This window comes from Electrophorus electricus, chromosome 12, assembly GCF_013358815.1.
Source record: "Electrophorus electricus isolate fEleEle1 chromosome 12, fEleEle1.pri, whole genome shotgun sequence".
In the NCBI taxonomy this organism is placed as follows: domain Eukaryota; kingdom Metazoa; phylum Chordata; class Actinopteri; order Gymnotiformes; family Gymnotidae; genus Electrophorus; species Electrophorus electricus.
Window position 1 is genome coordinate 9,851,969 of NC_049546.1, and position 19,006 is coordinate 9,870,974.

Below are 19,006 nucleotides of genomic sequence, written 5' to 3' on the forward strand. Positions count from 1 at the left end.
CATTTTAACTTGAGTAACCTTTATACAAATATTATTTATTGTTATATAAACTGTATTTAAAATCCATAAATGACAGATAAAAGGTTCACACATACTAGAGAAAAGATTAAAGATAACAGACAGTGCATGCATTTTCCTCTCATTTATTCCAAGATTAAAAAAGATACTTAGTCATGTGAAGCAAGGTCAGTCTGAAGTTAGTCATTTCCAGTTCAGTCAGGTATGGCATTTTAGGAATTTGGTCATTTTCACATTAGTCCAGGACAGTCTAGATTAAAATTCTGCACATGCAAAGTTTTAAAGATAATATTACCATGTTATCTTGAACATGTTTTGGTCACTTTGTTTACACAGCTTTCATTAAGTATGGTCCAGTAAAAGCTGGCATAGTTGGTGGCATGTTTGGTCTAGTAGTTATAGCTGGCAGTGTAAAGGGACTTCATGGCAGCCTGGTCAGCCTGGCCTGTGGGCTTGTATTCGCCTTTAGATGCCAGACCGTTAATCTGCAGGGGGAGGGTAAAAAAAAAAAAAAAGTGTGTTATCAGTTTGCCAGATCTGCATCTGCTGCTTCATACAGCTTTTGTTTTACATGTAGAGGCCCCGCCCACTCCCCATAGGCTGCCTGTATGCTTCTAAAATTGTAGGAGTGCAGATACACTGCCTTGGAGTCTGGTTGGTTGTTTATTCTATTAAATTGTAAAAAAGCAATAAAAACATAACATAAAAAAACATAAAAAATAGAACAGGTTTAGGGATTTTAAAGAAGACAAGCCATCGACTCTGGACCTAAAGTAGTTGTTACCAATTTGGACAACTTTCGAGGGCATGCTCACCTTGGCTCGGGTGCAGAAGGCGTCTTGTGCAGCCTTCTTGTTTTCTGCCCGTCCTTTCCATGCAGCGAGGGCTGAAGCCTGGAGAGCACGGCCGTAGGAAAAGGTGAGTTTCCAGGGCTTGTGCAGAGGTGTCTGGTTGATGGCGTTCAGGTTGAGCGAAGCTTCCTCTTCACTCTGGCCTCCCGACAGGAAGCAGATGCCTGAGAGGTAAATGAAGATGTACACAGTGAGCATGGAATAAAGCACTGAATAAATAAACAAACAAATGAATAAAAGTCTCCCCCGCCACCTGGTACTGCAGCAGGTACAGTACGTCTGAGCGCACTGACTGTTGCCATGGCAACCTCCTCTGGGGTGTACTTCTTGGTGCAGGAGTGTCCAGCTGTGACCATGTTGGGCTTGAGCAGAGTCCCCTCCAAGTACACATGATGGTCAGAGAGTGCTTTGTACACTGCAGCAAGGACCTAAAGAACCAAAAAAAAAAAAAAAAAAAAAAAAAAAGATTACAGAAGTTCTATACCATGGAATGTTTGTTTTGATCTACTTTTTTTAGTGTCAGCGTGGAGCAAGCTCACCTTCTCTGTAACATACTGGCAGCGCTGCAGGTCATGATCTCCATCTGGGAGAATCTCAGGCTCAACAATAGGCACCAAGCCATTCTAAGGGAAAGAACAAGATACAGAAAAGTGAGGCATTGTGTTGGAACACAGTATGTTGAAAGGGGGTATATTTTAAAACCCATACAAGCGGGTCTCAATTCTTTTCATGTAGCTCATTCTCCCAACAGCAAGTCAGTTCCCCTTCCACCCCCTCCGTCACATCAAGTAGAATCACCTGCTGAATCAGCATCCGGGGGTGCACAGGCTGGCACATGGCTCCTCTGTTCTGCATAATGCCTGCCCTCATCATTTCAAACTAATGACCATGTGGCATCACTGAGTGCACTGCTGCCCACAAAAGGTGAACACTAATTGCTCAGTGCAGTCTCATGACCAAACAACAGATGATAACTGATTTTAGCACTTGGACATTTGTGTTTGATGAACAAAGCCAGTTTGTGTGCTTGGGAATCACCTGTTGGCAGATGCTGGCATATCGGCCGAGTACATTAGCATTTTCCGCAATGGAAAGAGCAGAGGGGCAACAGCCAGAGATCTTTAGCACACAGCGCCACTTAGCAAAGTCACAACCATCCTTTTTGTACTGAGCACAGCGTTCAGACAGGCCATCCAGTCCTGAGTGTGACAGGGATAAAATGGTTATCAAGATCCAAGTGCCTTTATATGGTGGTAAAGTCCTGATTGTGCTAACAACACAATGTTGTGCTAACAGAACACTTGAACATGCAACTGTGCTTCATCAAATCATGTTAGATTTACCCTGTGTGGTTGTCTCGTCATCAGTTCCATTCAGCCTTGCTGTTCCTTTGTCCACCTGATAAGAGCCGAGAGGCAAATGATACTCTACATCATACGATCACTTCTGTTAAACCTGTATTAGGATGTGTTTAGTGTATCCAAAAATATAGTTAATCTTTGTGTGAAAAAACAAGGGTAGAAATAAAGTCCCTCAAATGTCTGTCCAAAATACCAGTTTAACCTGTTGCATATGTAAAACTAAAGCAACATCATGCCTGTAGAATGAGGAGTGGAAAGAATTGCGCAAGGTGCACTTTGTCCTGTTGTTTAAGAAAGAGCTGATCAAGTATTCTCTGAGCATGCAAGTGTGAATAGTAAGGAAGAGACTTTTGTTCTTAGTGACCCCTCTAAGCAGTTTTGTATTTAGATTTGTATTTAGAACCTGATTATGGACATTTTTATGGGACTGGAATAATTTCTGTTCTTAAATAGGAACATTACCTTGATGCCAACTACAATGCCCTTATCCTTCACAAGCTTGGGGAATGGAACACTTGTGTTGGATTTCTGATAGAGAGTCTCATGGAAGAAAATGACTCCTCCCACGCTCTCAGAAATAGAAGCATCAACGGAGAACAGGAGGTCACGGAAGGTACGGCGGTTTTCCTCCGTGTTCTCCACATTGATCTTCTGCAGACGTTTCCCCATGGTGCCTGAAGTAGGATATGTTTGGATGATCATTTAAAATTTGTCTTATGGTCCTACTATGAGAAGTTATTAATAAGTTGTCATTAAATATACACAAGCAATATAATCACAAAATTGTTATTTAAAATATAGACTGAAATCCAAGATACTGAAACTGTGTTTGCTTTATTGTCAGTAGGCCAAAAAATTTGTTTTAAAAAACTCTTGCTAGACATTGTTTATGCAAAATGATGATGAACTCAAATGAGAATGACAATTGTTTAACTGAGATACTGAAAACTCTGACCTGTGGATTCATCTGCAGCCAGGATACCCTTTCCAGGAGCCACTATACGCTGTGCAATTGTTGCTAGCGCCTTCTTCTGCTCTGGAGAAAGGGCTGGGTACTGGTGGGTCATCCTGAAAAGAGGGGAACATGGAGTCAATTTAATTAATAGAATTGAGCAATAAATGTTTGCATGTATTGCTGTTTGTGTGAATCTCCTGTTACTTAGCAGTTCTCTATGGTCTTTTGCGCGATCGGCAAATATTTGGCCTAACGTGGCAAGTCAAGAAGCAGATAAACTTGCTCCTCCCTATTAACAAGTAATAATGATCTACACTTTCTGGAACAGAAGTCGTCTAAAGGCTAAGCGCAAAAGTTGCTCTATGATAAGTTTCTACTCGAGCAAGAGTCTTGGACGATACATATTGCAACATTAATAAACGATTTATGCGTAGTTTGCTCTGGCCTTACATAGTTGTTCCAGCTGAGATCAAAAGTTGAAGTTTGTAAGATTAATTTCGTAAGAACAAAGAACAACTTTGCAAGACTCTTCGGCTATGGACACGTGTCCTGGAAGCCTCGGAAATTCACGTAGTAGTTCGACAGATCATTCTATTACGTTCAACAAACGCCGAGACAAATAGGGAAAAAGCAGTAACATTTCACTCCAATATTGTCTATTTTGTGATGATACATCGGTTATGATATGGCTCACAAATAAACTAACCTTAAACGTTAAGTGGTTCTCTTAAGTTTAACAACAAGCAGCTATTATAGTGCAGTGTAAGTCGGTAACGATCCTTACTTGTTCGGTGGTCTAGATGTGTACCGCTGGAAATGCGAGATGATTAAAGGAAGCTGTTCCCGTGATTTAACACTATAGCCGCGATGAGGAACTCTCACAAAGTGGTATTTATTTCTCGCTGCGGTGGAGGTTGGGCAAAAAAGTCGTAGAACAGGCGTGCGCTGATCGCAGTGAAGCTATTGGTCAGGATATAGACGGGGGGCGTCAGCACGAACACAAGCCTGGGTCCAGGAGGAAAATGCCTAAACCAGTAGATGTGTTTGTTAAAAATGCACGATTTATTTTTATATATTTGTAGCAACTTCTTAAACACTATACGCAAATGAATTGTTTTACTATTTCCATTACTTGAACATTGAACATTACTTAAATTACTCCGCAAGATGTAGGTTATTCTGTAGTACATACGATCCACCAAAACAAGAACAGCCATGCCCTCTTTCGTCTTCTGATGTGAAGTGTGCCACACACAGTAACTAACATTTGATACATTAATGTTTTTTATAATCGGCTTCGTGCGACGCAAGAGACAATGTCTTGCTGTAGACAGTAGACAGTTCCTTCGAACAAGCATGTGGGGTCATAAAAGGTAAACTTATTGTGACATTTCTGTTTTGTACAGTGTCGGTCTTTCATGAGTGGACTAGGGGGTTTAATTTGAGGACTACCTGTGAAATTTAGCTCTACTGGATCCGGACGTCAAGTCTGAATCTGATATTGCTGAAATGTTCAGTTTAAGAGCACAATATATAAGAATACTTATTCTGGTGAAGATGTTTTGGGGGAGGAATACGTTTTGCTTCTGAAAAATATTTTAATACCACTGCGATACCTCGTGTTTGTGTGTGTGTTCTGCAATGTGATGCAAAAATGTAGTGTGTCGGGGGGGGGGAGTGGGGTACGTAATTGTGTATTGGCTGATGTGATCGCATCAGTAAAAATGGGGTGGTGTCAACAGAACGGATGAATGGGACTGGAAAGCAGGGATATGAGCTAACTAAGAAACACTGAACGATGATGTAAAAAGAAGTGAGTGCTTATGTGCAGACATTTAGCCCAATAGTGAAAAAGTTGCTGTCTTTCACAATACGGACTCTGGACTTGTGACAAGGGTCTCAAAAACACCCAGTGGCAAAGTTCAAAAGACTCTTGTTCATGCCTAAAACACAAAGCAGAATCCTGTAGACAGAATGAGCACCTTTGACCTCTGGACAGTAATTACGCACATGGGCTGGCACACAGAAAATCTAATGTAATCTCATCTGAACTTCAGCACCGACAGGGAAGGCATTTGGGCTAATAGATAAGCTTGAACAGCGGCTTTATACCATAGACCCATTTGTCATCAACGTAATTTTCAGATGAACTTATACAATTTAAGAAACAGGATTTTAAGCATGCAGAATTCAACACGTTAAGTTTCTCATAAAAGTTTTGTGTTATTTCTATTTAAATGGTCCTACCACCACCTGGTGGCGCTCCAATAATAATAATAATCTACTAACAATAATACACATCAGTAGCTAACGGAGTTTCCGTTTCCGCGACGCAGCCTTCCCCCTCTAGCTAGCTAAATGGTCCGCAACATCAACATTTAGAAATTGGTCTGTTACATATTACACTAAGGTTGGTGCGCCTAGCATTGAACTTTATATATTCTTACATTGTGCTTACTTAAAACAGATATCGCTGCTGAAGTTGTTTTCCTCTGTGCATGGTATTTATTTTATTTATTTTTGTCTTAGCTTGTCTAATCAGAACTCTCCGGTTCATTCGGTATAAATCTAGCCAGCTTTAGCTAGCTAGCGGGATGTGTCAGTATAACTATGGGTAGTCAGAAGTAGCCATATACATAACAATAATTCCCATATTCATCAATGACAAAACATGTCTTTCATGTTGTAATGATCAGTGCAATCTGGTAGTAGTCAACCTGTGATGTGTAGGAGGTTATCTAGCTAGCTAGCTAACTTGAGGGCGTTTCTAAACTTATTGATCAGCTAACGCTAGCTAGCTGCGCGTAATTGAGATTTTAAAAGGGATAAATCAGACATGAGCGAGCTGATGTTACGATGTGGGCACCCAATTTACTCTTTTATACTACAAATATATATAAAGTCTGCAACAATGCAAATTGTCAGTCGCACCTCAACGTTTTGGGTACATTAACGCCATCCTTGTAAATTGGCTACTTACCATGTCTACTCCATCTTATGTGTTTTCTTGTTTTTCTTGTGGTCCAGAGCGACAACTGGCAGTACGTGATGTCTGCTCAGAAGCGCCCTTGTGACTCTAGTGGTTCTGGTCCTCCTGGTGCCCCCCCTGAGAAGCGGAGGGAGAGGGAGGGCACCGAGGAAGCTGAGAGTCTTAATACAGGGGCAGGGGCAAGCACTGCAGTGGAAACGGTTATCAAACTTGGAGGTGTCTCCAATTCGGTGAGACCTGGCTTTGTGTATTTGTTTGTGTGTGTCTGTGTCTGAAAGAGAGAAACATGCAGACAGACAAGTATATTATGTTTCTTTTCATCTCGAGTAAGGCCTTTTGTCATATCACAGTTGTTCTTCAGTTGTTGTTACTAGTCATTTTTGTTGTTTGCCCTGTTTTATCATGTCTAATTTGGCAAAAAAAAAAAATTCTGATAGAGTATTGCCTTAAAATAATGTTTAGTTTATGTGTTTCTTCCAGGAAGAGCAGGATATTAAGGCACTGTTGGTGAAAAATAGAAAGCTAGGAGAGGCCCTGGATCAAAGACAGGTATAACTTTCACACACAAACATGAGTGTTACTATTGTGACTGTAGATCAGCTTTTGCACATATCTATTCACATGCACATGTTTTGTCTTTCTGACCATTTGAAGGTTATTGAGGATGAGTTGAGAGAAAGAGTGGAAAGGCTTGAGACTCGCCAGGCTACAGATGATGCTAGTTTACTTATCCTCAACAGATACTGGAACCAGGTAATACCCCAATACAAAAATATGATTAATATGTTGGTTTTATAAGTAACTATGTAATACTGGTCATAACCTTTAGTTATTATTGTGTGATTCACCTTACTGTTCTCCATACTGTTGTTCACAGTTTGATGAGAACGTGCGGTTAATTGCTTACCGCTACGACCAATCAGGGAGTGAACCCATTGACAGCCAGCCTGGGGAGGGGCGGGGCCTAAAGCCAGGCACACCAGAGCCAGACGGGGACTCTAATCAGGAGCGAGCAAAGGACAGAGGTGAGGGTTGCTGATGAGGGAATGACCATTTGTGGGGAGCAGGGCTTTGAAGTTTGTATTGAAAAGTTGTGCTTAGAGTGTGAGATAGGTATTTGATTGGTAGTTGGACATAATGAGGGAGAAATGCACAGAGTTAGCAGCAGTACACTGCGACTATTGGTATTCCGATGTTAGCAGTGGACTGAGCATGTGAGTGGACGTCTCTCTGAAACCATAAGCCAACACAGAGGAAAATGAGGGTGCAAAATCTGAGCAGGTTAGTAGAGAAAATGCTGTCATGACAGATGTGACTAGAACAATATTGTGAATGTATGACTTTTCCTTCAGGTCAACAGGGTGAAGGAGCAAGCTCGTTTCTTGCTATATTGGCCAGTAGCAGCAGTGAAGAGATGGAAGCAGAACTGCAGGAGAGGGTGGAATCTAGTTGCAAGCAAGCCAGTCATGCGGTAGAAATTTACAAGAGCTTGAACAGCACTGTAGATGAACTGAAGAAAGACCTGGAGTCTGGCACTGGTGAGAGATGCGGCATGGGATTTTTTTTTAAAATTAATTAATTTTTTTAAATACACTGCTTACGTAGGGGTGTGGGGTTTTTTTGTTTGTTTTTGTGTGTGTGTGTGTGTGTGTGTGTGTGTGTGTGTGTGTGTGTGTGTGTGTGTGTGTGTGTGTGTGAGAATTTCAGAGGGAATTATCTGGGAGGTTGGCACCTGCCTCAACACCCTAGTGGCCAATGAAAATGAACGTCTTCGTCAGCTTACTGACAACCTCAAGCAAAAATATAGTCACATGACCAGTGAGGTGATTAAGCTATTGTGCTGGTTTCCTCTGTGTCTTACTTTTGGTGATTAGTTGGAACTATTTTACTCTATCTGCAGCTTTGGTGTCAAATTCTTAAAAAGTCAGAAGAGCCAAAAAACTTCCTTTTGGCTCCTGAGGTTAGGATTAAGCTTAGGTATTGCTTTAACCTTTTCACAGTAAAGTACAACTCTATGGAAATGCCACAAAATACCCCAAAAAGGTAGTAAAATAAGAGTGTGTGCACGTGTGTGCATATGTGCGTCCGTGTGTGTGTGTGTGTGTGTGTGTGTGTTGCAGTCACGTTCCCTGGGCCGTGCTGCCACTCGTGCTGATAACAGAATTAGTGAGCTGCAGGCGCTCATAGAGGAACTGCAGTGGGATACAGAGAAGGTTCGCCGGCGAGAAAACCGTCTCAACACACACCTGGGAGAAGTGCTGGAGAGGGTAAGTGTGTGTGTATGTGCGTGTGCACTGTATTTGTATTTGGCAAATACATTAAGACTGATTTGTGTATTATCCCATCTCTCATTGTTGAATTTGTGTCTTGTGCTGTCTTCCAGGTGAACAGTAAAGGCTATAAGGTGTGTGGTGAGGCCAGCAGTGTTTGTGGGACCATTACTATCAATAAGAGAAAGGTAAGAGGATGTGAGCTGTGAATTTTGTTTGTGTGTTGTGTCTTCAGAACCCCCTCTCCCTCAAAGCTCTTCATAAGCTTCATTGCTGAGACAGTAATTGACAGAACCTTTATGTATGAATCCAGTAGTCGATATGGAATTATTTTTATGATGAACGTTTTTCAAGCACGAACTTTACAGGGACTGTTTATATGCGATATAGCTTGATCTGGGCAGCCTCTGCTGGTGATGTTTTGAAATTTGTTTAACTTTGTGCCTCCTTCCCATTCTTTGGCAGTTTGAAGAGATGAACAGTGAGTTGGAGGAGAACAGGGAACTGGCAGAGAACCGGCTGAGTGAGCTGCAGAAGCTGCAGCAAGACCTGCAGGGAGTTGTGCAGGAGAACAGCAGTATGAAGGTAGATGAATGTGCTTGCAGAAAGCGCATTCCACACATTTGTATCTCGCACACGCTTTACTTGCTGGAGCATTATCATAACCTCAATATTGCCAGCATTGCTTTGTGTTCTTTGACTAAAAAGACAAGTTTTACAATGTCACAGTGACCCAAATATAAAATTACACCCACCTTCAATTAATGGCAAAAACTTTAGCAAGATTCATGTAGTTGTCCTTTTAACACTTTCGTCTGTGAGTACCCTTAATATTCCCAATATAACTTAATGTAATGTTCTTGCCCTATTTGTCTACACCTCCTTTACCTTGATAATGTCTGAAATGGTAGAGGAACATTTTCATGCATTATATGATCATATATTACTTTGCAGAGCATACTGTGTCTAGTTACTTTTGAGCACTTAACAAGGGCAAGACTACTATTACTATTGAGCCACAAACCTCACTCTGTGTACTTGATCTATTTTTCTCCCTCAGTGCAGAATTTGTCTATACTGTTGTGTGTCCCAAGAATGTTGCACCAGTGAGGCCATGGTTAACACTTTCATTATGCTGTGCTGGTACAATAAAGTGGACCTGAATGGAATTAAGTTAAACTCTGGCCACAGTTTAGCAGTAGCTTGAAGGTGAATAGCACATCGACGTGGTCACACGTTTTTCTCTCAGGCAGAGCTGATGTCCCGGGCTGAGGGAGTGGTGAGGGAGACTGCAGAGTATCGCTGTCTACAGTCTCAGTTCTCAGTGCTTTACAACGAGTCTCTGGTGCTGAAAGCCCAGCTGGACGAGACCCGAGCTCGCCTTAACACCACGAGAGCTGCCCGCCTCCGCCAGCTTGACCACATGGAGGTATTTGCCGTGTATGTGTGTGTGTGTGTGTGAGAAACTATATGTACTACCTTGCCCCAATATACAAGGATTGAAGTATTGAATTATATTTCCAATGATGTCCTTTATAACAGACCAGAAATTAATTTGTACTGTGTGTTTCCCAGAACGACGAAGTCTCTTTGCAGCGCAAAGTTCGTACAGAGGTGATCCAGCTGGAGGACACCCTCGCACAAGTGCGGAAGGAGTATGAGATGCTGAGGATCGAGTTTGAGCAAACGCTTGCTGCCAATGAGCAAGCAGGTAGGCTGCCCTTTCACCTTTACTGCCTCCCACAGCAGCATTATAAGCTGTCGCTGTCCTCGGCCTAATAAGCTGCCCTCTGCCTCGGCCTCATACAATGTCCTTGTCCTGCAAACCAAAAACATGAAGTGTGTTGCATCTTCCTTGCTCTTGTTCTGTTTCCATAAGGCCCCATAAACCGGGAGATGCGTCACCTCATCAGCACACTACAGACACACAACCAGCAGATGAAGGGTGAGGTGGTCAAGTACAAGCTAAGGCTACGAGAAGCCCAGCAAGATCTCAACCAGGTGAGATCGAGAGAAAAGAATAGTGGAATAGTTAAAATAGTGGAAATGATGTCACACAGAGATGTTTATACCTCACAGCTCCGTGCTGCGAAGGGCAGTGCTGCCCTCCAATCACAGTCGAGCACAGAGATGGACATAAAAGAAGAGACTGCCTCCCCTTTAATGCCGGCCACCTCTGGAGATGTCATTGTGAAGGCGGGACCAGATAATGGTTCAGTCACGCCCACAAGCACTGGTAAATCCTAACCTTACACATCTTCCTTTTTAATGCCCTGAATTAATATATGTAGATTTATTTATTTTTTAAATATTAAACACTGGAGTCCTTAATGTATTAGTGAAGAGGAGTGTAGTACACGGAGCAGTAAAAGCTGTTCTCTGCATTTTTGATTGCTTGTCCGCTTAATTTGCATCTCCTCAGGCTTCTCAATTAAGACTGAACCTGGAATAGAACCAGAAGGAACTGTGGAAGAGAAAGAGAAAGAAAAGGAGAAGGAGAAAGAAAAAGAGAAAGAACAGAGAGAGAGGGTGACTCGTGGGAGTGGTGTGGGTGGACTGATAAAGGAGGAGAAGGAAAAGCCAGGCACCAGCAGTGGCCAATCAGAAGACCCACCCGCAGAACGCTGCACTGTTATTGGAGGGCCCAAGCGTAAGGAGGTGGAGCAACTGAAGATCATCCGGGCAGAGCTTAAGTAAGACCTGTTGATGTCTTCAGTGATACTAATGTCAGAATTGTTCATGATTATAAAAGAGACAATCATTTTGAGTGTTGTGGACTTGATGGTGGTGCAGGAAAGCCCAGGAGTCTCAGAGAGAGATGAAGCTCTTGCTGGACATGTATCGTTCTGCACCTAAAGAGCAGAGGGACAAGGTGCAACTCATGGCTGCAGAGAAAAAGTCCAAGGCTGAGGTAAGCATATCCGCGTGCGCGCACACACACACGTACAATCTCATGTACCCAGAGACATGCAAACAAGCAAAAGTTCACTAATTTAATACTGTCTACAATCAATTGCTAGCAAAGCTAACAAAGTCCTATGCTAACAAAGTTGAATTAGGTATCTATGGCTATTAAATGCATCTGTTTGTGTGTGTATGCATATTAGGCGGAGGAGCTGCGTCAGCGCCTTCGGGAACTGGAGGAGCGGGAGAGGAGAGAAGGGAAGAAAATGGCAGATGAGGAGGCTCTGAGGAAGATCCGCTGTGTGGAGGAACAGATTGACATCCTCAACAAGAAACTCTCCATTGCCAAGCAGGTGGCTCCTGTTTTTCCTTAAACACACACTCTTCCTCGCTTTCAGAGACATTCCTAACAGTATCAGGAAAGTGACATTGATGTGTGGGTGGGCGGGCATGTCAGGAGGAGGATGCCTTGTTGAGTGAGATGGACGTCACCGGGCAGGCCTTTGAGGACATGCAGGAGCAGAACATCCGACTGATGCAGCAGCTACGTGAGAAGGATGATGCCAATTTCAAGCTGATGAGCGAGCGCATCAAGTCCAACCAGATCCACAAGCTCCTGAAAGAGGAGAAGGAGGAGCTGGCTGACCAGCTGCTCACGCTCAAGACCCAGGTGGGTGGGGCCTGTGGCAGCCAGTGGATCTGGAAGTAGTTGTGCTGGCATGTCACTTGTGGACCCTGAATATTTTGTGTGAGGCTGAAGGGTGTTAGTCAATTGAAAGAGCATTCATATAAAGTTCTAAATGCTCCTCTTTTTTTTTTTTTTTTTTTTTTTTCACTTTTCCTTTCTTTCTCTCTTGCTGTCTCTTTCACTCAGGTGGATGCGCAGTTACAGGTTGTTAGAAAGCTGGAGGAGAAAGAGCGCCTCCTGCAAGGCACCATTAGTGCTGCAGAGAGAGAACTCTCACTACGTACACAAGCCCTAGACATGAACAAACGCAAGGTACACACCAGCCACGTTTTATATTGAGACCATGTAAATGTTAAAGGTTACATTTGTGGTAGACTTTAAAGTTTTCTTAATCACACAAACATTTAAAATTGCTTCGATTTGTTTTAAATCTTAGTACCAGAAATAATTGAAATCATGCCACTTTGACACTGAGGAGTAGTGTGAAAGCCCCTTCCTCATCCTAGAGTAACTCTCATGCCAAATTATCTTGTTCTCTTTCTCTCCACCGTGTGTGCGCTTGTGCATGTGCGTTCGAGGCTCAGGAGTCTGCACTGCAGTCGGAGGAGCTGCGGGGTCAGCTGGAGGGCGTGCAGCAGAGACTGAAAGCGGTGCGAGAGGAGGTGATCGAGAACAGCATCTCCAGAGAAAAAGAGTCCTTTAATGCCCGCCGCGCACAGGTGCACGTGCACATTGCCCGAAATCAATAAATAATTAGCAACACATTTACAAAACCACTTAAACTACTTGTATTGAGATTGAACACAGCAATATTACTGGTGGAAATGCATAAATAGCCTAATGTATGACCCCCTTCCCCCAATTAGGAAGACATTTCCAAACTGCGCAGAAAAATCGAGAAAGCCAAGAAACCTGCTGAGAACATACGCAACGGGGATGAGATTCTGAACGAGGAAATTAACGAATACAAGGTAGTTGCTGCTCTCCAAAAAGCCCAGCCAATGTGGCCTGGCCATTTCCACCAGCATGGCTCACCTTGGGAAATGTGCTTCTTCCCCCAGGCACGTTTGACGTGTCCATGCTGTAACTCGCGTGTGAAGGACGCCGTGCTGACCAAGTGCTTCCATGTCTTCTGCTTCGAGTGCGTGAAGACACGCTACGACACTCGCCAGAGGAAGTGCCCCAAGTGCAATGCCGCCTTTGGTGCCAACGATTTCCATCGCATCTACATTGAATAGGCTTGCGAGCCTCTGCAGCTGCAATGCCACTGTTGCATCCCCCCCCATCCCCAAAACCTCCAACGAATTGTGGTGTTGTTAGGTTCACTAGATGTAGATGATTTTGCTATGAAGGATGTTCTATTGTTGAGGTTCTTTGCTCACCACAGACACCATCAGCTACAAATCGACATTCCGTCACGGACAGGTTGTGATGCGAGCCATTTTGGTTTAAGGAACAACTTGCCCTGATTATTCAGGCTTATTGCAGTTTGCTGTTGCTTCATTCCACCTCAACCAGTTTGGCTTCCTAGTCCTCAGGGCTTGGTGTCTCCATCAACATCGTTAGCGATAGTCTAGAGACTTGCTCTTAACTGCCTGATAGACTGCCGAGTAGTTTATTAGCAGTCAATAAATATTAATCGAGTCTCCTAGACACTGTTTTTTGTACTTTTACGTTTGTTTGTTTTTGTTTTTTTTTCAAAACTGCCTAGTTATGATGGTCGAGTGATTGCTTTGTTGCAATTCATTAAAAATGCTGTTGAACTGTGTACTTCTGATTTTAGTGAGTTGTTGATTTAAAAAATAAAATAAAATATCGTTTTAGAATTTTATGATTTAAGATTATACTCTTCTCCGTTTGGTATGTAATCCACCATGTGCTTCGCTCACTCCTGCTCGGCAAGCAGTAATAGACGCGACTGTTGTGCAGGTTTCAAGTAATTACTGCACGCTTCCTGAAGGGAACGGAAGAAGACTGTAAGGGGACCTTTTTTGTAGAACAACTATATAACACTACAACGTACTTTCGCGGAAAATCGTACCTTTCTGAACTACATCATGCGATTTATGCGAGCGGCGATATGTTCTCTACCACTTAGTACAATCGTGAAAGTTTAAACGCTTTACTCTTGCTCATTCGCGAGTTTCCTTGCGAACATTTTATAATGCAAACGACGATTTACTTTTCTCCTAGAATTTACATAAAATATATTAAAGGTTTTGATTTTTACACTAAGCTAATTTTAACTTCACTACCTAATATAGTCAACCGGTGCTTATTTTGAAGTCCGAGACAGCTGTCTCGATCGCTTTTTTACAATCTGTAAAAAAACTTTAAGAAAGTAAATCAAGGTAATCTAACATACTGCGAAGTTGGGCTGCATCTTTTGATAACTTCAGTAGTCTTTTAAAAACTATTTATTTCAGTTTGACTCTAAGCACTTGACCGAAATGTAGTGCTGTTTGCGTCTGAATTGTTTTAGCATTTTGACGTTTGCCCTTTTTTTTAAACAAAATTTATTTTTGTGGAGGCAGAAAATGATTTCCTACGGCTTATTTTATCACAACGGTGACTTAAACTCGGGCAAGCTGCTCGGTTTGTCGCTTACCCTCTTGGCCCTAACAGCGGCATGTCATGTAAAACTCGGCATGTAAAACTCTGCCGCTCGTGGAGACTCCCAGCAAGGATTCAAACAGCTTTGGATCTTTACTCATGGACCTCATGGACGAACCGCGCCGCTATGTGGAGTCCATGGTTGGCACCCACGCAGCTGAAACCTTTTTTGCGGTGAGTTTCAAAACAAAAACAGTATTTAAAAAGATATACAACAGGATAATTCGCGGGAAGTTAGCTTTTTCTCTTTACTGATTTCTATAGCTTTGTGTTTTTCCTCGCCACCTAAATCCTTCTTCCGAACTAATACCCACAACTCATTAAGATTAACTCATTGAATAATAGTTGCCTATTATTTTATTCTGTTGAGTCCTTGAATTGTACACATTGTTCTGAGCGTTTCATTTTGTTCCTCTACCTTCTAACGCTTCTTTACCCCTCCCCCGCCCTCGCCCTAATTTCATTTTCCCATATATTCACCCACCCCTTCATCCCCCTATCCAACTTTCATGTCTTGACCTAGAAAACACTAGGGTACCTTGAATCACTGTTTGGGCTAGAGAACGTTCATACTGTTGTCATGGTAAGAGGTCTATGCAAAGCAGTCTGCAGCGTCTGGATTGACTGAGGAGCATGCGGTTACGTGCTGTCTGTGTTTTCATCCCTGCTTTCAATCTGCTTCGACCCGTGTGAAAGAAACATTTGTATTAATGTATTGTCTATAGGTACATGCGCTCTTGTTTATTGTGGTTTTATTTAGACCAGCTGCCTGTTTGTCATCTTGAAGCAGACAGTGTGACAGGTGTTAAATACCATGCTATTTAGCAAACAACTGTCTTGGTAGCAGGAATAATAATAGTATGTGTGAGTGTGCAGTGTCGCATGCATGTTTGTCATCTGTGCATGGTTGGAGTGTGTGTGTGTGTGGGGGGGGGGGTGCAGCTCATACACGGGTGTCCTTTTCACACACTTCATTGTGCTTTCACTGCCTAATGTACAAACACACTTGAAGGGAGAAAAAAAAAAAAAATCTTCTGACCCCAAATTCTGACACAACCCACTTTCTTCAAACAAACTCAGATCTTCTTATCTGGTGCTTTTCATCATGTCACCTGAGTGCTCAGTGTGATAACTCTGGTTAATGATCACTGAAGCAAAGCCACTCTGCTCCTGTTTTCTTACCATGAGTAAAATCCAGCTCATTTTGCAAGGCTCCATTCTGCCGAGCTCTCGCTGCACAGTCAGATGTCTGCCCTTTGCTGTCCGTCCCTGTGTAGTTCATGGAGATGGTGCTGCGCTTCGTGGCAGAGGGTGCTGCCAGTGGACTCAACGTTATTGCTGTCTATATGTCTGAGATTCTCCGTGTGACTGGAGTAAGCGGTGAGTACCCCGGCGCTGCCATCGTCAGTGAGGTCCAACCACAAACAGCAGCTAGGACACTGGATCCGAAGCTACATTTACTAGAGAGACACAGAAAGGTAATGAAAATGTATACATCTGTATGATGCGGTAGGGCTCTAAGAGGTGATCTGGTCCAGACAAGACCAGACAAGTTTGGGGTCTAGGATTTCAGAACAGCAGAGTGTAAAAGTGTTTGAGAGCACAATTTAACCCACCCAAATTATTGCTTTTGTCAATGAAAGTGTATCTGTCACAGGAGTGGAATTCTGTTGTAATGAAACTGTTAAACATGAGAATCTAGAGCTGGTGATGAGAGAGCAGCACCTTTCCCCTTTGTCCAAATACTTTTAACTGTTTTTCAGTATTTGTAGCTTTGGAAGGTTACATTGTATTGACAACAAATGTTCTTTATATTGCATAAGAAGTGTTATTTAAAGAAGTTATGACATTTATGATGAAAAGGAAGTATGAAAGCAGACATGTTACAGAAACCTAAACATTGCTTCGCCCTCTCATCAGATTCCACGTTCTTCCTTCCTCAACCATTTAGCGACTGCGTACAAGTGTGCATGGAAAAGGCCTATCATCAAAAAGAGGTTTCGGGGGAGGACACTATGATGCTCTGTATTTCCTGGTTCTAATAACAATATAATAATAATTTAAATACATGTTCATCACTGTTACAGCGCTATGATCAGTGATACTGTAGTTGTCTGTACAGCTGGAGGTCTCACACACTAGTTGCTTCGGCTGTCATTATCTGAACCACCATAAAAATAAGACTATATTTCTCATTCAAAAAATGTGACTTTGATCTGTGCCTTGTGGTTATTTCACAAATAACAGCAGTTCCCTGTCTGCAGATTAAACGTGCAATGTTTTCATGAGACAGTCCTCTTCTGGTTCTCTTGTATTTTTCTTGTGTATCAGTTTTACTTTTACAAGTGAGGAAAACTCATTGGGACTGTTTTGAGGAAATGAAAAAAATGAAGTATCTGAGGTGTGGAAGTGTCGCACAACTAGTTTTACTTCAAATTCTCTTTAAAAAAAGTTAATTAAATAGCACAATAGTTTTGAGAATTCAGGGGATTCTCCAAAAGTAGCACCGTTTATGCTGTTGTTAGAAATATTCAATCTATTTCATTAATATTAAAAGTTCGTGACTTTGCTGGTGCCTCAGGCATGTGGGATCTTCTGAAATATGAGAATAAAAATTCATGACTACTTATAATACTTGTGCAAATGTGCATTTTATATGGGGAAGCTCCTGCGGGCCACATTTAATTGACCACAGTGTGAGTAACTTTTTTGAGACCCTGAGACTAAACAACTTCAGTGTTTTCTTTCTCTCCTTTATTTCTTCTCATCTTTCAGATCCAGTGTCCATCCCACACTTCACTCCTGAGGGTGTGTTCTTGGCTGCCAAGTGGGCACTGATAGCAGCGATTGGCTACTGGCTGCTGTGTGTTGTGCTGCGTGTTGCCATAGTGCTGCTGAAGCGGGTGTTCTGGCTCCTGAAAGTGGTCGTGGTCGGATGGCTCTTCATTCGCATCATCGGTGAGCCGAGCGCCTCGCCCAACATCACGATGGTGCGGTTGACCCTGCTGGTGGTTTTCTGCGCAGTACTGAGCGTGGCCTTTGGAGCTGCTCGTGGGACAAGTTCACAGTGGATGGAGAACCGCCTGAAGAACCTGGAGGGACGCGTCAAAGTGCTGGAGAAGACAGAACAGAGTGATGACTAAATACAAAGGACATATATGGGAAAAATGAAGAGGGACAGAGGAAAAGAGAGGAGAAGGCAGCAAGTGTGCTTTGAGTACCGTCATAAATAATAATCATCATCATCATCATCATCATACAGCTTACTGGGTGTGTTACAGTGGAAAACTATTTAATTGTGCGTATCATCTTATTTTCCAAATAGTTCAATTATGTAATTTTGGGCTCTTAATATCCATTTAGTTTTTACACCTTTGTTTGTTTTATTAATTTAGCAAGAAACTCTAGTTCTGAATTCAAAAATGTTCTCCACAAAAACAGGTGCCCAACATGTAATCCAAGTGTGAAAAGTGAACCAGGACTTCATATTGTGCTTCTTTAGAAATATTTGAAATTCCTATGCACTGGAAATAGAGGTTCATTATTTTTACCTTTGTCATTTTCTTGTTTGATATCAGTGATGCTCAGGTTTAAAGGGGGCAGAACTGATAGACTGCAGCAGATGCAGCAAACCAATGCACTGTACATAAAGGGATGCTATTGGGATTCCTCAATGGTTAGTTTATACACACTATATTAGATAGCAGCAGCCACCAGCGTACTTGGAACAGTGGCGATTTGAGGCCTTAGTGTTGGGGAGAATGTGCTCTACCTAAAAGGGGAATCCAACCGAACAAACTGTTCCTACTCTCTCCCTCCAACACATAGATCACTCACAACACAGCTGTTTGTATTAGTCTTTGAAATGGTCAAAATTGTGCTTAATGTGCAAAAATAAAAGTACACACAAGCCCATAAAAATGCCTGGTTGACTAACTGACAGAATTTTGAACAACGCTGAGCATTAGGCAAGATTATCACCGAGAAATGAATCATCATAGTTCATAGAACTGTGCTCCCAATTCCTTTGTTGGGTGATGTTGAAACTGATTTTGTGACTCAGTATTGTTCCTTCTAAATTTTCAATTTATTACTCGTTCACATATACTACAAATACACAAAGCCAGCCTCCTTTTGCGATAGGTGGAGTAGTAAGTGATAGGTGGCGTCCATACATTACCTATGGTAGGTGTATTGGAGGTCTAGAGAATGACCTGTGTGCGATGAGCCTTTTAATCCCGCCCTCCTACAGCCAAGACGTGCAAGAAGGCAGGCCATTAAGCCAATTCTACCAAATTGTTCTTCCTTCATTGTTCAATTAAAGAACACCAATAATTTTCATACATGGACCATATGC

General features: G+C 42.3%; 3 protein-coding genes across 7 annotated transcripts; 2 read left to right on the forward strand and 1 right to left on the reverse strand.

Annotated features, from left to right (window-relative positions):
* Positions 1–127: 127 nt before the first annotated feature.
* Positions 128–4,078, reverse strand: aldob (aldolase b, fructose-bisphosphate). Its single transcript, XM_027002097.2, has 9 exons — positions 3,970–4,078; positions 3,186–3,298; positions 2,693–2,904; positions 2,213–2,267; positions 1,908–2,068; positions 1,409–1,492; positions 1,123–1,297; positions 834–1,033; positions 128–503 (listed from the first exon to the last, which is right to left on the reverse strand). The coding sequence occupies exons 2-9, from the start codon at positions 3,295–3,297 to the stop codon at positions 408–410; spliced, it is 1,095 nt and encodes a 364-aa protein (XP_026857898.2). The 5' UTR covers position 3,298; positions 3,970–4,078; the 3' UTR covers positions 128–407.
* Positions 4,079–4,486: 408 nt separating this feature from the next.
* rnf20 (ring finger protein 20, E3 ubiquitin protein ligase) lies at positions 4,487–13,806 on the forward strand. Of its 4 annotated transcripts, none has more exons than XM_027002093.2 (22): positions 4,487–4,558; positions 6,213–6,404; positions 6,655–6,723; positions 6,829–6,927; positions 7,052–7,199; positions 7,527–7,712; positions 7,882–7,997; positions 8,295–8,441; positions 8,558–8,632; positions 8,910–9,029; positions 9,694–9,873; positions 10,020–10,155; positions 10,324–10,445; positions 10,524–10,680; positions 10,867–11,137; positions 11,238–11,355; positions 11,552–11,701; positions 11,806–12,018; positions 12,223–12,348; positions 12,615–12,755; positions 12,903–13,007; positions 13,098–13,806. In XM_027002093.2, the coding sequence occupies exons 2-22, from the start codon at positions 6,234–6,236 to the stop codon at positions 13,272–13,274; spliced, it is 3,027 nt and encodes a 1,008-aa protein (XP_026857894.2). In that variant the 5' UTR covers positions 4,487–4,558; positions 6,213–6,233; the 3' UTR covers positions 13,275–13,806. The 4 variants fall into 4 exon arrangements, with proteins under 4 accessions (XP_026857894.2, XP_026857893.2, XP_026857895.2 ...); XM_027002092.2 differs by lacking the exon at positions 4,487–4,558 and adding an exon at positions 5,507–5,595; XM_027002094.2 differs by lacking the exon at positions 4,487–4,558 and adding an exon at positions 5,507–5,595 and having other exon boundaries at positions 12,621–12,755.
* Positions 13,807–13,955: 149 nt separating this feature from the next.
* si:dkey-74k8.3 (transmembrane protein 109) lies at positions 13,956–18,570 on the forward strand. Of its 2 annotated transcripts, XM_027002106.2 has the most exons (4): positions 13,956–14,823; positions 15,173–15,232; positions 15,927–16,029; positions 17,425–18,570. In XM_027002106.2, exons 1-4 carry the CDS (start codon positions 14,749–14,751, stop codon positions 17,790–17,792), a joined length of 606 nt encoding a protein of 201 aa, XP_026857907.2. In that variant the 5' UTR covers positions 13,956–14,748; the 3' UTR covers positions 17,793–18,570. The 2 variants fall into 2 exon arrangements, with proteins under 2 accessions (XP_026857907.2, XP_026857908.2); XM_027002107.2 differs by lacking the exon at positions 15,173–15,232.
* Positions 18,571–19,006: the final 436 nt, after the last annotated feature.